This window comes from Plodia interpunctella, chromosome 8 (assembly GCF_027563975.2).
Source record: "Plodia interpunctella isolate USDA-ARS_2022_Savannah chromosome 8, ilPloInte3.2, whole genome shotgun sequence".
NCBI lineage: Eukaryota > Metazoa > Arthropoda > Insecta > Lepidoptera > Pyralidae > Plodia > Plodia interpunctella.
Genome location: NC_071301.1, coordinates 9978520 through 9993236, shown reverse-complemented (window position 1 = coordinate 9993236; position 14717 = coordinate 9978520). Strand labels below are relative to the sequence as shown.

The 14717-nt window shown below is 34.0% G+C and overlaps 2 protein-coding genes across 2 annotated transcripts in view; one reads left to right on the top strand and one right to left on the bottom strand.

Moving 5' to 3' along the window:
* The window catches only part of mAChR-A (muscarinic Acetylcholine Receptor, A-type), a 66994-nt gene that overhangs the window by 21076 nt on the left and 31201 nt on the right, over positions 1-14717 (top strand). The gene's annotated exons all lie outside the window — the stretch shown is intronic.
* On the bottom strand, positions 597-3589 carry LOC128671707 (juvenile hormone esterase). The gene is made up of 3 exons (XM_053748429.2): positions 3358-3589; positions 1741-3068; positions 597-1315 (listed from the first exon to the last, which is right to left on the bottom strand). Exons 1-3 carry the CDS (start codon positions 3484-3486, stop codon positions 1141-1143), a joined length of 1632 nt encoding a protein of 543 aa, XP_053604404.1. The 5' UTR covers positions 3487-3589; the 3' UTR covers positions 597-1140.

Genomic DNA, 14717 nt, shown 5'->3' with positions numbered 1-14717 from the left:
GTTGCAATATATATTTTTTTAATTTTCCATCCTTGATTACGACCATAATATTTTATGTAATGTAAAAAAGATCTAGCTCATTATTACGTCTTTTGGAAGTCAATTTTCACAAATGTCACGGGAACAATAGTTTTTTTCTGGGATGAAAGGTACCCTATGTCTTTCTCCATTCTCTTAATTTTATATATTCGAAATTTTAAGAAGATTGGTTGAGTATCATAAGTGTGAAGAGAAGAGATAAATAAAAGCAATTACAAGGTGAAATGACGTTGTGCCTATCGATATCTCATAGGTCAAAACAATTCGTATTCGTTCTTGCATATGCAAGAATACGTAATTGTTAGATTAGATAAGATAGATTTTTCAATGGTTTTCAACAGTAAAATGTAAAAATAATTATTTTATCTTCATTCTAAGGTAAGTACATGTTTTGATAAGACCTTGGCAATAATCGGCATGTCTTGCAGTGTCACGCCACCTTAAATTATTAGTTGCGTCACGTATAATTTGTACGTAGATACATCATTCTCGTCACAGTCGTATTCCTCATGGCTGAGAGTCGTGATCGTTATATGGAATGAAACACACACGACAACTTTCTTAGCACATTAATGGAGTGGTTTGCCATTGCCTTTTTTATTTCAAACACAATCCTGTCCACATGTCACTTTACAATATAGAGAGAAAATTATCGTAAAAAAATACATTTTGTATTTTTAAATAACTACGGCACCCTTTGTAACGCTCCAAAAGTAGGAAGCGACATGTACTTTGTAGCTCTTAAAAAGTTATTATACATCTATACTACTGTAATTTTACTAAAACAGATAAACCAAGCAGTAAGTTTTCATACTTTAAGCAATAAGTGTAACTTGAAACTGTAAAAATAAATTCGAACACTATTCTCAATGTTATATAAGTAGTTTAATAAGAATGACATAACGTATTTGATTGTCCACAAGAAAAACCTTTAAATTCTTGCATGATGAAATTCGACTGCCATCAAAACAACAAGATCAAAAAAACAAGATAATATTTTTTGTTAACTTCTTAAATTAGATTATTTTAACAACAGAAGGTATTAATATTTTTCCAACACCGATAGTAAAATTGTACTTGGTGTTGCATACAGATATGATTTTAATTGCAAAGGCAATGCGGATAGTATTCTTGATATATAGACTCCCAAAATGCAAGTTCGTCCTTCTCTGGATCGGTACTTGGAACTAGTTTATTTCCAACATCTAAATATTCTTGTCTTTCTGAAGAGAACGGCGTCCACTGGACCCCCAAACTGGCGTCTGGTGTTGGATTCCTTAAAAAGATGTAACAAACATATGAATGTGTGAATGTTTTGTGTAACAAATTTTTCAATCACACTAAACTTTCTATGGAAATTAGATGATAACAATGTTTGATGTTAAAACTTTTAACACAGCCTAAAAATATATTACAATATTGAGATCATCTTCGCGAATTTTAAAATGATGAAATGGAAATTTAGAACAACGCAATAAATTATTTTATCTTCACATATCGGAGCTACAATATATTATTGGCGACCATTTTTGAGATAAAGTGAGAGAGTAAAACCATATTTTTTCTTCTTTACGTATATTATTATAAATAGTTTGAACACTCTAACATTTGATGAGATAAGCAAGCTTTAAATGAAGTAGTTATATCTAAAGAGGAAGAAAGTTAAAAAAAACTATGTTACAGAGATGAGAAAAATCTTACCCATATTTAGCAAAGTTCGTCCAAAGTCTGGTGACATTTTCTATTAATTCAAATGTTCTTGAATTTGTATTGACTTTCTCTAACATAGATTTTACAGGGAATAAATAAGCTAGATCATCCGAATGGCATACGACCTGCCTATTTTCAAACATGTCTTCCTTTAATCCTAGGTATTCTGTGGCAAGGCGATTCCTTTCAGATTTGCAGGTGAACTTGTAAAAGAACACTTTATTTTTCTTCTGTTTTGCAATTATTTTTGCGAGTTGAATGGCACCAACAATAAACATATCCATTGATAAATAGTTGATATATTTATCCAAATTATCCATCGTTATCTCTTGGTTTTTAAAATAAAATGATTTAAATTTTTTCGCCACGTCCAATTGTTTTGTCAGCGGTACATTTAGCGCGATCTGTTTTGGAACGCAAAAGTCATTCATGGTATTCAATTGTTTAATTAACCGTTCGATGTTGATGCCGCATAATCCTACGTAGCCTTCATCCTCTGTGTAACCAGCCATTAATTCTACGTCAGCATGTATACCGGTATTACGCAAAACATCATACACATCGCCGTGAAAATACCTTTCATGTCCAAATGGTTTTTCACTTACAATATTGAAATAAATATTTAAGAATTCTTTTTTCGAAAAACCTAATATATTGGACAAATCCAACTGTACTAGTTTTTCGAGCGGCAAAGATTTGAAAAAATCACTCAATTTCTTGTCGTCTTCGGAATAAAAGCCTAATTGTTTAGCAAGGCTGAGAGCATGATCACGTGGTTTAAATGCCTGGGCCCACCAGCATGTTAACACACCACTTTGGGCTATAGCTTTCCTAAACAGTCCTTTAGTTAGCGGAGATATGAGATGAAAAGAAACGCTACCAGCTCCTGCACTTTCTCCAAATATCGTCACATTATTTGGATCTCCGCCAAAATTACTAATGTTTTTATTGACCCATCTCATTGCAGCTACTTGGTCTTTCATTCCAGCATTACCGGGAATATCTTCTGTGTCCAAGCACAGGAAACCCAGAGCTCCAAGTCTGTAATTGATAGTGACTATTATAACGTTATGTTTGACCAAAAATTCTGGTCCTGTCATATCGTCATTTCCACTTCCCGATAGAAATGCTCCTCCGTGGATGTAAAGCATTACAGGCATAGGTTTTACTGGGTTTAGTTCTGGCGTGTACACGTTGAGATAAAGGCAATCTTCAGAACCTATTGGATTCGAGTTTATCGCGAAATCTATTTGATAACACACTGGTCCAAACTCATTTGCGCTTCGTATGCCATTCCATGGTTTCGGTGGCTGAGGTGCCTGGAACAAAAATGATAATAAATAAAAATATGAAGAAATTAGGGATAAATCCGAAAAAAAAACTATTGCCCATTATTTACCACCAGCCTATATCATACGGTTGATGTACTAGTATAATCAGGAGATTAACTACATTCCTTCAGAATGGCATATTTAACGTATAATAATATAGGCCCAAGATGTCCAAGCCCTTTGTTCCTTAGACATCGAAGAAACGTGCGAAAACATTAAACAAAAAAATGTTTACAAATTTATAAATAACAAAATAATAAACAATGGTACAACTTACTTTGAATCTAAGATCTCCTACAGGAGGATCCGCGTACGGAATCCCTTTGAAACTGTAAAATTTTCCACCATATTCATTGTTCACTAACTCTCCTTCTAAAATACCCTCATTTACATTCACTTGCACCATTATGAATTAAGTATAAATTTTGGGACAATTAAAATTAATTGGCAAATGAATGCGTGTTGTTCAAACAAAATCAAAAGTTAAAATGTTACGAGTGTGTAAGATAAGAACTTCTTCTATATATATCAGAGCAATAGATGGGTTTAGTTTACGCCGCGTATTTGTCCGGTTTCTTCTCAAACAGTCCGGCGCGAACCCATCTCTGATCAGAGCTCATCATTAGGTAATGATAACTTCCTCATAATGGTCAACGATATAGCTGCAGACCAAGGTTAAAATATAAATTCATGCATAAATTTTAATAAATGAAATAGTGTCTTCAGAAATTAGACCTTCAGATGCGTCAGCCCCCCGTGTGTCACTATAGTATTTCATCCACTATTTCATCCAAACTTTCATCCCTTACTTCATCCCTTGAAGGTTGATTGTTTATTATGAAAACTAGCGGCCTGTCCCGGCTTCGCTCGGGTAAAACTATCATAAAATTAAGTATTGGTCTTAAACTATCTTATCATCAAAATTAATTTCAATCGATTTATGTTTAAATATTTTGTTGCACACTGTATTTCCAAGTATAGACAACCCAGTCAAAACATTGTACCATTATTTGTTACAATGGAATTATAGTTATACATCATATAAAATACTATTCATACAGTAAAAACAAAATAAATAGTTTTGCTATTTTTGTATCTTGTGTAACAAACAATGATTCATTGATCTTTGTTAAAGGTTATTCCTTTTTTTGTATAATTATAATTGATATATTGTAATTAATCAAGTATAATACTTGATATAATTATACTTGATTAATTACGTGTTTGATGATGCTGATAATAATTCTGATCGTGATTATGAAACATGGTATTATAAACATGTTAAATTAAGGGAACATGCGAAGATAAGAGAGGGACCTATTTCTGTGTTTACACAAAGTAATTTAGTGCAATGCTACGGTTAAAGAGCGAGAAATTGTGTCATTTTTGAGCCAGCGTCATATTGGGGTCAGGAGGGCGCGTTACGTCGCGCAAAACGCGGCTTCAGCGCCATTTCATTGCATCAAGGTGTTGGGAATTATGTTTCTCCTAAACTCTTCAGGAAAAAAAAATCTGTTAATGTTCCCGAGGTTGTTAGCCACTGTCGGTCGATATAGGCTGCTCTCTCTCAATCGTGCGTGTTCCCGATTTCTTCGTTAGCCGTTGAGCGTCGAAGCCCAGGGTGCGCTTTCCTAAATTTTTGTCTCCACTTTGCCCGGTCGTCGGCATCCCAAATTTTAAAATTTTGGCACGCGTATTATCCTTGACCTTATATAGGCCTCTACCCAACGTTACATGCCTTACCTTTTTCTCTTTATTTTTACGTGTTACGAAAATAGAATGCTTTTTTTTTAATAACAAAATGAATATTGCCAATATCATCCCGAAAATACCGCGAGTTCACCCGGTCATCGGAATTAGGTCAGGCGAGTCACGGCTGTGTCACTCAAGTATTCATTTTTAGGTTATGAAAGTTCCAATATACAAGAAAAGCAGGGTTACAGAGAAAAAACTAAATTTTGCTCAGTAACAAAGGAAAGTTTATCGATAAGGAACAGAACTGAAACATTTTAGTTAGTAATGCTTTTAAATGACGTTATGAAGGTGATATGAGTTTATAAAGTTTTCAAGTGGCCAATCTTGCGGCACTTCTCGAAATGGCACAAGAATGGTTGACATAAAGGCTGTCTAGTTTAAATCTAGACTATGTTCGCTCGCCCGCACCCTGCGTGCCAGGGACGCTTACATTCTTCTCTAAATCTTATTTACTTATTTTATTAGATGTTATAGTTTGCACTAACAAACAATTGCCCAAAGAATGCAGAGAGCTAGAAGTAACTACATCAAGAATACGACATTTAAACTCAAGGGAATTATTATAGGACCTATTATAGGGTCTCCGATGCCTTTGCTTTGATGAAGAAACTGAGAAAGCACTCAGAGAGCGACAGAGAACGATATAGTGAGTAAAAGATAAGCTCGAAAGATGTGTGCACATATAAACGTTAGCCGCATCTATATTAACTTAATATAAAATAATCTTATGAAATAAAAATGTTAACATGAAGTTCCTCAATGTGTCTTATTTCCGCTTGTGCGAATAAAATCGGTCATTATAATCGTCTGCATAGAATGTGTCGATTTTATTCATCAACAGAACTACCCGACATTCATTGCACTTCACTAATGTCATTCAAAAAGAAGTGCCGTAATGTTATAATAGATTAAATTGCCATTTTTCCTCATTTTCCTCATATGTTTATTTGTGTTGTTTTTCACTTTGTATTTTGATGTGAGCAAAATTTAACATGTTATGTACACGTATTGTTTGGTCATGTTTTGGTTAATTCGTAGAAATTATGTAACCTAACCTAACTTACTGTTTTGTGTACTTATGAATGAATAAATAAATAAACGATTACAGTCGCGATTTCAAACAATTTTGTTAAATCTTCGCTATAGGACTGCATCATTACCGAGCGGTGGTGAAGATACATAGACATCTTTAATGCTTAAAGAATTTCGCTTAATTTGCTATGAAGTGTTACTAAGTGGACCTATTTAATTTTCTACTCGTCGTAAAGCAATTAACCTGGGTACCTGTAAACTCACTGCAAATTAAACACCCAAAATCACTTCACTAATTTTATTATTCTTCCACAACGTGTTCACGTTTCGCCCGATTGTTACCGAATGACCCCACTTGCCAAGTGAAAACAACCGTCAAGACTCTTTCTTTATTTTTTTGTAGCGTTGCCAGTTTAGAAAAAGCTTAAATAAAATACAATTTAATTATGTCGTTATTTTAACGTTATTGCTTATAAAATATGCAATACATTTTTTTTGTAAATGTGCATTAAATAAATGAAGGCTTACATACCACTGCTCCAGATCAAAGCTCTTAGACGAATGATGTCAAATGGAATTCCAAAAGTGTAATAAAAATAGGTGCCATTCGGGAACTGATAATACCATTGTCTGGGTAATGACCCGGCCAGCGAGCCAATTATTCGCTAAAATGGCCACCTGCACAAAATAATTTGGGTACAGAAATGAATGCCTTATCTAATGCATTATCAAAATTCTTGCGCCGGAACTTCAATGAGTAGAAGTTTACTTGTACAAACTTGAGTTCAAACGCTCAACGGTCAAAATGTGCAATGGTAAAAATATTCGTCATTAAAGTACTTAATAGTGCTGAAAGAAATCATTCTTTGGCCAATGCTCTGTCATGCCCCTCTTCGACGAGCTCCGCTGGTTCTCGGTTGTTAAGACATTAAACATGCGTCGAAACTACATACAGAGGGCGAAGTGCGGGTTTGAATTTTCACGTCTAAGAAGTGAAAATTCAAACGCGCACTTCGCCCACAGATAGCGTTACTTTTCGTTGATCTGACGAGGGATGTCAACGCTCTGGGTGTACGTATGTCAACGAGTAAGATGGAGCCAAATATAGCATTTTCGCCGGGCGCTTAGATGAGCTCTATTTGCGGTAATGCCCGAAATCCATACTTAACGTTATAAATGTGAAAGTGTATGTTATTCTTATACGTCCAAACGAAGAAATGGATTGTTGTGATTTTCGGTGGGGAGATAGTTGGAGGGCTGGAAAGTGACATGGGTGCTTTTTATCGCGGTTGGAGACGCGGACTACAGCGACACGCATAGTGCCGGCTCCACACTGTCGCCGAACTTTGACACACTTTGCCGACGCGAATGCGTGAACATTGGGTAGTTAGTATGAGTGATTTTTTTTATTTACCGCAATGATAAACCAGCAATGTATACCGGATCCGTCGAAGTTTGGCAAACTGCCAACAGCCGGTATAAAATACATATAAAGTACATATACTAATTACATATCTAATTTCGATTTCAGAAAAACCTGGCTTTAAATAAAATGGCACAGCTTTATTTCTGGTTTTTATGTTTTGTGTTCAAAGCAAATGCGTTTAGTTTAGACCCAATCTCTCTCACCGAATGTCGGCTAACCATACCATAACCTGATTTGGTTGCGGATACTGCACTAAATACTGATATTGGATTGAGGAAACATAATCCAAGTAGATTTATTTTTCATGTAATAATTGTTTTGCTTCCAATTAGCGATTTTGAGCGCCGTTCGTTAAGAGTTTCGGTTCAACGAACATACAACATTTCAGCATTTTACGTTTTCTTTAGCCTATGATTGAATAGGGGTCTTTACTGCATATAAATGTCACCAAAATCGGTGCAGCGATTTAGCCGGGAAATCGAACATACAGACAAGAGATGCATGCCTACAGTATAATACAGGGTGTTGTGGTAATATTAAAAACAAATGAACGTACATTCTAAAAAACATAGTGAAGACTTTTTAATTGAATCCATTTAAGTAAAGCAATTGCCGATACAGTTATTGTTATACAGAAGTAATATCTGGCCTCATATTGGGGTCATCGGCAGATATGAAACAATCAATAAGGAGGGAAGTGTTAGAAATTTGCAGCACATTGCACTTTATTCTGATAGCCTGCATATTGCATTCTCAAATGCAGTGAAAAATACCAACTATTCTTTGTACAAGGTATGTAGGTATCTAACGATATGAATCTGAAAGTGTGCGTTACTTATTGTTTACTAGTGTTAACCCGCAGCTTGGCCCGCGTAAATTTCCCACGGGAATTAATTTTTTTTCGGGACGAAATGTACCCTGTGTCCTTCTCCATACTTCAAACTACATGTATGACAAATTTCAATAAGATTGGTCGAGTAGATAGAGTGTGAAGAGGTAACAAACAAAAAAACTATATTTCGCATTTATAATATTAGTTAGGATGTCGCATAATTTGCGATTTAACAAGTAAACTAAAAGGTAAGATTGCAAGAAGTAAGTACTTACAAAACAATAAAATAGTGAAAAAAAAAATACATAAATTGGCATTTTTTATATACATATATGGTAAAAAAAAAACAAATATAAAACGTAATTTTCATTTAATTCCATTTTTTACTTTTATATGCGTTTCCACGAAGAACGTCTACTAGAATTAGAACATTCCATAATAAACATAAAATTAGACACCACGAGGCGAAAAATGAAGCCCTTGAATTATAAAAAGAGAACAGCACGTTATAAATAAAGATCGGATTTGTACCGGCACTCCGCTAAGTATTTCAATAAGTGCTCGGCTAGACAGCGAGTCTGTTATTGGATTCCGGAGATATCCGCTGCACAGACCGACAGACGGTTTATAGCAAATGGAAGATTTTTCACGCTTTATATCAGTTTTCTCGTGTATGTCTGTTATCTCTGTAGTATTAGGAAGATTCATCGCAAAGTCCCGCTTGAACTAGGTGTCACTACACCTACTGATACCGACTGGCCTCAGTTGGTTACACCCAGGTGTCGCCTGCTTATTTTGGGCTTAGGTTTAGGCGTTATCTGCCTGGTTAGACCTGAGTGCAACCAGTCGCAGATGGTTAAACCTAGTTGTAGCCTGCTTATCGTTTAGCCGTATTACGTAGACCATCCCGCTTACGCAGACCTAGGTTCAACCGGTGTCTGATGGTTATATACTTAGGTGTAGCCTGTTAACCTTCGACTATACCTGAGTGTAGCTACCTGTGAACGTTCGCATCTGGTCCTACGTCTAGTTGACTAAACGTAGGTGAAGCCGCACTTCTGCGGTTAGCCGTAGAATATATACATCCAAAATATCCATAAAGAAGCTCTTACATATACGGGAAGCAGTTTATCTGCACCTGTAATTTAAAGATTTCCGTCCGAACAGAAACAATAATAGATGCTCTTGTCCCCACGTTTATTCAATCAACACATGTTACATTTCCATCGTCCATGTACTCAGGAGATAACTCGAGATAGAATCGAAATAAAAGGAAAACTGCTTTCGGAAATAGTCGTGTTAGAAAGATTTTCGTAGTGGATTTTCCCGTTTTCTATTTAGTGTTCATTCATATCGAGTGTATTATTAATTAATACTGTCGTCTAATTTTCGTGGTAATTTACTTCTTTAGATTCACATGTCAAAAATATACATTATTTTTTTTCATTTATGCAATGTATGTTTCAATCTGGCTTTCTTTCTTTTGGTTGTTTGCCGGGTTTCATTGCTCCTTCGTGGTCCTCCGTTGCGTGGACGTCCGACGACTTATCGACGTAGAACAATGTAAACATTGGTATTGTAGCAATACGGTGAATCACGTACATACGTTGCAGGACGTCAATGTTAAAACTTTTATAATTGCACAACGGACTGTCAATTTAATGCGTCGACGCAATTGAGGACGACGGAGTAATGAGACCGCGCCGTGAGGTACGTAATAGTAATCTTATAAGAAAAAAAAAATACTTCCTATAAAGAGAAAAAAAATGTATTTTTGTTTGTTTTTGATTTATAATGAATAAACTCAACATCAAAATCAAACCGTTTATTCAGAAATTATACTTTTTCACGTCATATTCTAAATTAAATAATATTTACCAAGGCTACAAACTACTAGCATATAGAATCTCTAGTTAAAGTATAATTTATTTCAAGATAATAATTTGCTAGAAAAATAAATGAAAAAAGTGTGGGTAGAATCTAAAATAGGACATCTTTATTTTCCATTTCCTTTGCAAAATGAGAGCAAATGAACAACCCTTTGTTATATTTGTGATAACAAAGAGAGTATGAAAATGAAAGGAAATTTGTTATTAAAGGCGCTTTTAAGTGTGGCAAAATGTTTCCAAATAACATTTGTAAGTAAATTAATAAAAAAAAACATCTGAGTAACACTGGCGTGACGTAAAGGTAGAAAAAATATTGTGTCACACAGTCACTAATAGTTTACATGTTTGTCACATTAGTATGATTATGAAGAAATATATCAAAAAGAACACGGTGGTGACGTAGATTCATAATATACAAGGCAAAAAAATGTATTTACTTGTATTTTATTTATAACATTTAGTTTTTATTAAGTTATTTAAAGTATACAATAGAAGTCTAGTAATAATAGTTTAGTATCATTATTTGTACACTCACAGACGTCATCCAAATAACGTGTTTACACAAACACTGATTCGAATTAATGTATCAATCGAAATATGGTAATGTGATTACCATCTAAGTCTCGGTGGCGCAGTGGTAAAGTGCTTGCCTCCGAACCGAGAGGTCCCGAGTTCGATCCCCGGTCGGGTCATGATGGAAAATAGTCTTTTTCTGATTGGCCCGGGTCTTGGATGTTTATCTATATGTCTTTTTCAAGTATATACACGACTTGATTTTTGCTATTAGTTTTATAAATAATAATGTACCTTCATTGACGATTGCACAATATTATCAGAATCTATATATATAAAACTCTTGCGTTACTGGGTGACTGACTGACAGACAACGCACAGCCGGAACTACTGGGCGTAGAAAGCTGAAATCTGGTGTGTAGGTTCCTAGGACAGTGTAGGGGAGCACTGAGAAGGGATTTCCTGAAATTGACAAGGGAAACGGATTTTTACTCACATACGAAGTTGTGGGCAAGGGCTAGTCTATTATAAAAAATATATATTTTTTTATTTCTTGCATATCATACATACTATTTTATTTTTTCACTGTGTAACTGGCCAAACATGGCTTTATGGAGAATATTGGAAACATGTAGTCATTTGTCGGAGTACCTACTAATTCCATGATTGGTAATTCTCCATTTATGATGGCATGTGTGATTGACGTATCCACAAAATGTCACATTAAATCAGATTAGCCCTCAAGTTAGCAAAATTAATGCAATTAAGAATCGGGTAAAGTGAATTATCTTACGCAATCCACATTTTGTCTTTGAAATTCGTTGCCGCCATAAACCCGGCTTTATAATTATACTAATATAGGTCAATTTCGCTTGAAGGGAGTAAAGCAACCCTTGGTTGGTTAACGAAATGAGTAATTACTGGAAACAGTGTCGAACTGGGATTATAAATATTAAGCTATAATATAATATGTTTATGAATATAAATATTAAGCTATAATATAATATGTTTATGAATATAACTATTAAGCTATAATATAATATGTTTATGAATATAAATATTAAGCTATAATATAATATGTTTATGAATATAAATATTAAGCTATAATATAATATGTTTATGAATATAAATATTAAGCTATAATATAATATGTTTATGAATATAAATATTAAGCTATAATATAATATGTTTATGAATATAAATATTAAGCTATAATATAATATGTTTATGAATATGAATATTAAGCTATAATATAATATGTTTATGAATATAAATATTAAGCTATAATATAATATGTTTATGAATATAAATATTAAGCTATAATATAATATGTTTATGTTTGAGTGATGATGCAATTCAGTTATGTGTTTGTACTTAATAAAAATGTTATTGGCACAAATTTACTTAATTCATTTTCTGATTAATAAATAATCTGTGCTTTTGACAGGATAAAAATATTTATGACAAAGAAAGTTTAAAGCTAGCGTCTATATATATGAAAAAGGAAGAAGGCAATATCAAAACATTTAACTTAAGAAGAGGAAGACCAAGAAAGAGATGCATGTACTATTTGAGATGATAGGAGTTAGGAGTGGACATGAGTAGGACAGAGACAGAAAAGTGACTCATGAAAAGAAAAACCATATTGCTCTGACACTGAGAGAAGGGAAATTGATGTGAAATATGGAAATATACGTGCTTAGTATTGCTTGTTTTAATTACAATATTCAAATAATATAGATTATTTGAATATTCAAAATAATGTCAAATATATAGAAAATTAGCGACCCATCCTGGCTTCGCTCGGGTAAAAATATAATAAATTAGACGCCTTCAGAAATCACACTATCTATTGGTGAAAATCGCATGAAAATCCGTGCATTGAGTTTATTGCGAACAGACAGACAGGCGCGGTAGAGGACTTTGTTTTATAATATGTAAGGATTAATGTTGAGTTTATAGTATCATATTCAATTATCTTAAACTAGGGTTAATTTGACTCTTCATAACATATTTATGAATCAATTACATACTTATTTATATTCCAAAAGAAATCTAAACAATAAAACTAGAATTATTTTCTAAGCAAATATAGGGTTATAATTTTTCCCGCTTTATTTGTCTGCAACAAGCATTTCACGTAAGAGACAGATAAAATAGAAAAATGATATTTTTAAGTTACAGTTTGGCGTTGTTATTTTCTAGTTGGAATTGCTAGAGGACAGTGCATAACGTAGGATATATTAAACAAAAAGATTACACTGGTCGATGGAAAAGTTGTTCTGAGGAGCTGATCTAGTAAAAATACTACAGCTTATGGTTAAAACACGTTTTTTGTGTGTGCTGGCTTTTATTGAATTTCTCTCTTATTTTCATCTGGTGTCTCCTGAATTACATAATCTAATACATAGTCGCTTCCTGTCGTTTCGCTTTTCTGTCTGTTCCTATGTAGGTACCTATGCATAATCGAAACAATTTATTTTATCCAAGTTTTGAGTTCATCGTTCCATGAGTAGACCCGACAAAAACTAGTTTTGGTTTAAATTCTAGTACTATACAATACATACGGGTTTTAACTTTTCCATAACCAAATTATTTTACTTGAGTACTCGACTAGTGTGACAAAACAAAATGGCCGCTTGGCATGCGACTCGCAGCCTCAGTACTATTCTGAAATTTACGATTCATTTCACTGGAAACTGTTGCTATTCTGTAGTAAAATTTATTTTCTGGATATATGTAACGGTGCTCGTTTCAGGCATATTAACTCGTATATCAACACGGGGAAATCAGATCGCGTGCAAGTTTTTTCTTCTTCTTTGTCTTGTTGAACCAAATATTTAGTGTAATATTCATTCCAAATTCCCTGATTCCCGCCATTTTCCCTTATTCTGGGAAATAATGATCCAGGCGCCCGATGCTCACGCAATGGAAGTTTACTTCATAAATTTTCTCCAAAAAATATTGTTGAAAACGGTGGTTTTAAACAAAACAAACGAAAAATTTTGCTAGAACTTTTGACGATGTTTTTGGAATGCAGAAACAGTGGGAATTCAGAAAAAGAAGAAAACTGATGTAGTAATTTTCAATTGCATGAGGATTGTTGTCCTGTATACTTTTATTTTTGAAAACATTATTGAAATTTTTGATTATGCATTCACGAGAAGAAATGATAGCTACGGAAATATCTAAGAATCTTCTTCTTTATCCGCTATATTACGATTATATTGTTACTTAGTTATATCTAGTGGAACTATTAATAGCGAAGTGACAACCCGATCGTGCTGCTTGCAATCCGGAAATCCCGGAATATCTCCTGAATTCTAGATACTATAGTGGCCACGGTATGGCGGTTATAGCTAGATACAATTCCTAAAATTAACCTGTAACATGTCCAATAGTGAAGTAAGTATCGATGCCTGTATGAATAGATTTAACTTTGCAGACCAAGGTTTGGTTTCTTTTCATCGAATGGCCATTTTCACATGTTTAATTTTCGGCACTCAAATTTAGTAATACTTAAGCACTAAGTTAATAATATTGTAATAATATTGTTCGTGTCAAAATAAAATTGCTAATAAAGAGTAAGGGGAAAGTTTCTTCTCCACTTGTGGCTTTTCAATCTGCACGGACATAGAATGATACAATCTAAGTTTTTGTTTGTTTTTGGGCTTTAAAAACACAATTCAGTCCAAACATTAATTATGGAATGCCGTTAACGCATGACCTACTTACGTGAAAATGTGGGGGAGAGTCTTAACTCGAGAGAATTCAAACTCGTAACGATAAAAACTTGGAATTTCCATCGAATCCCTTCGCTTACTGACGTTTATATGAGATCGCGTTTGATTTACGATATTTATCGACGTTTTAACTTTTATACTCCGCATATGCCATATCAACACGATCTTTTTCACGTTGTAATGTTGAGAAATATTACAGTGAGAAATTCTTCGCCGACGTGAACTGGAATATGAAATTTAAGAAGCAATTATGAGCCTCCCTAGGTAGATGTATTTTAATATAAATAAATGTATTTTAGAAGATTCATCAATTAAGTCTCACCTGGCCCGCCTGACTGTCTGACGTTCTATCTGTCTGTAATCAAATCTTGGTAGTCAAATTCTTAACTTCCGCTTGTCCTACACAGCCGAAATTTTCCACTAGCGTGATTTTAAAAAAAATATTTT

Coding starts and splice junctions, on each gene's coding strand:
- LOC128671707 (XM_053748429.2), bottom strand. CDS start 3,486: ATGGTGCAAGTGAATGTAAATGAGGGTATTTTAGAAGGAGAGTTAGTG. Junction 3,069..3,357: donor TAGGAGATCTTAGATTCAAA/GTAAGTTGTACC, acceptor TTTTTGTTCCAG/GCACCTCAGCCACCGAAACC. Junction 1,316..1,740: donor ACGAACTTTGCTAAATATGG/GTAAGATTTTTC, acceptor CATCTTTTTAAG/GAATCCAACACCAGACGCCA.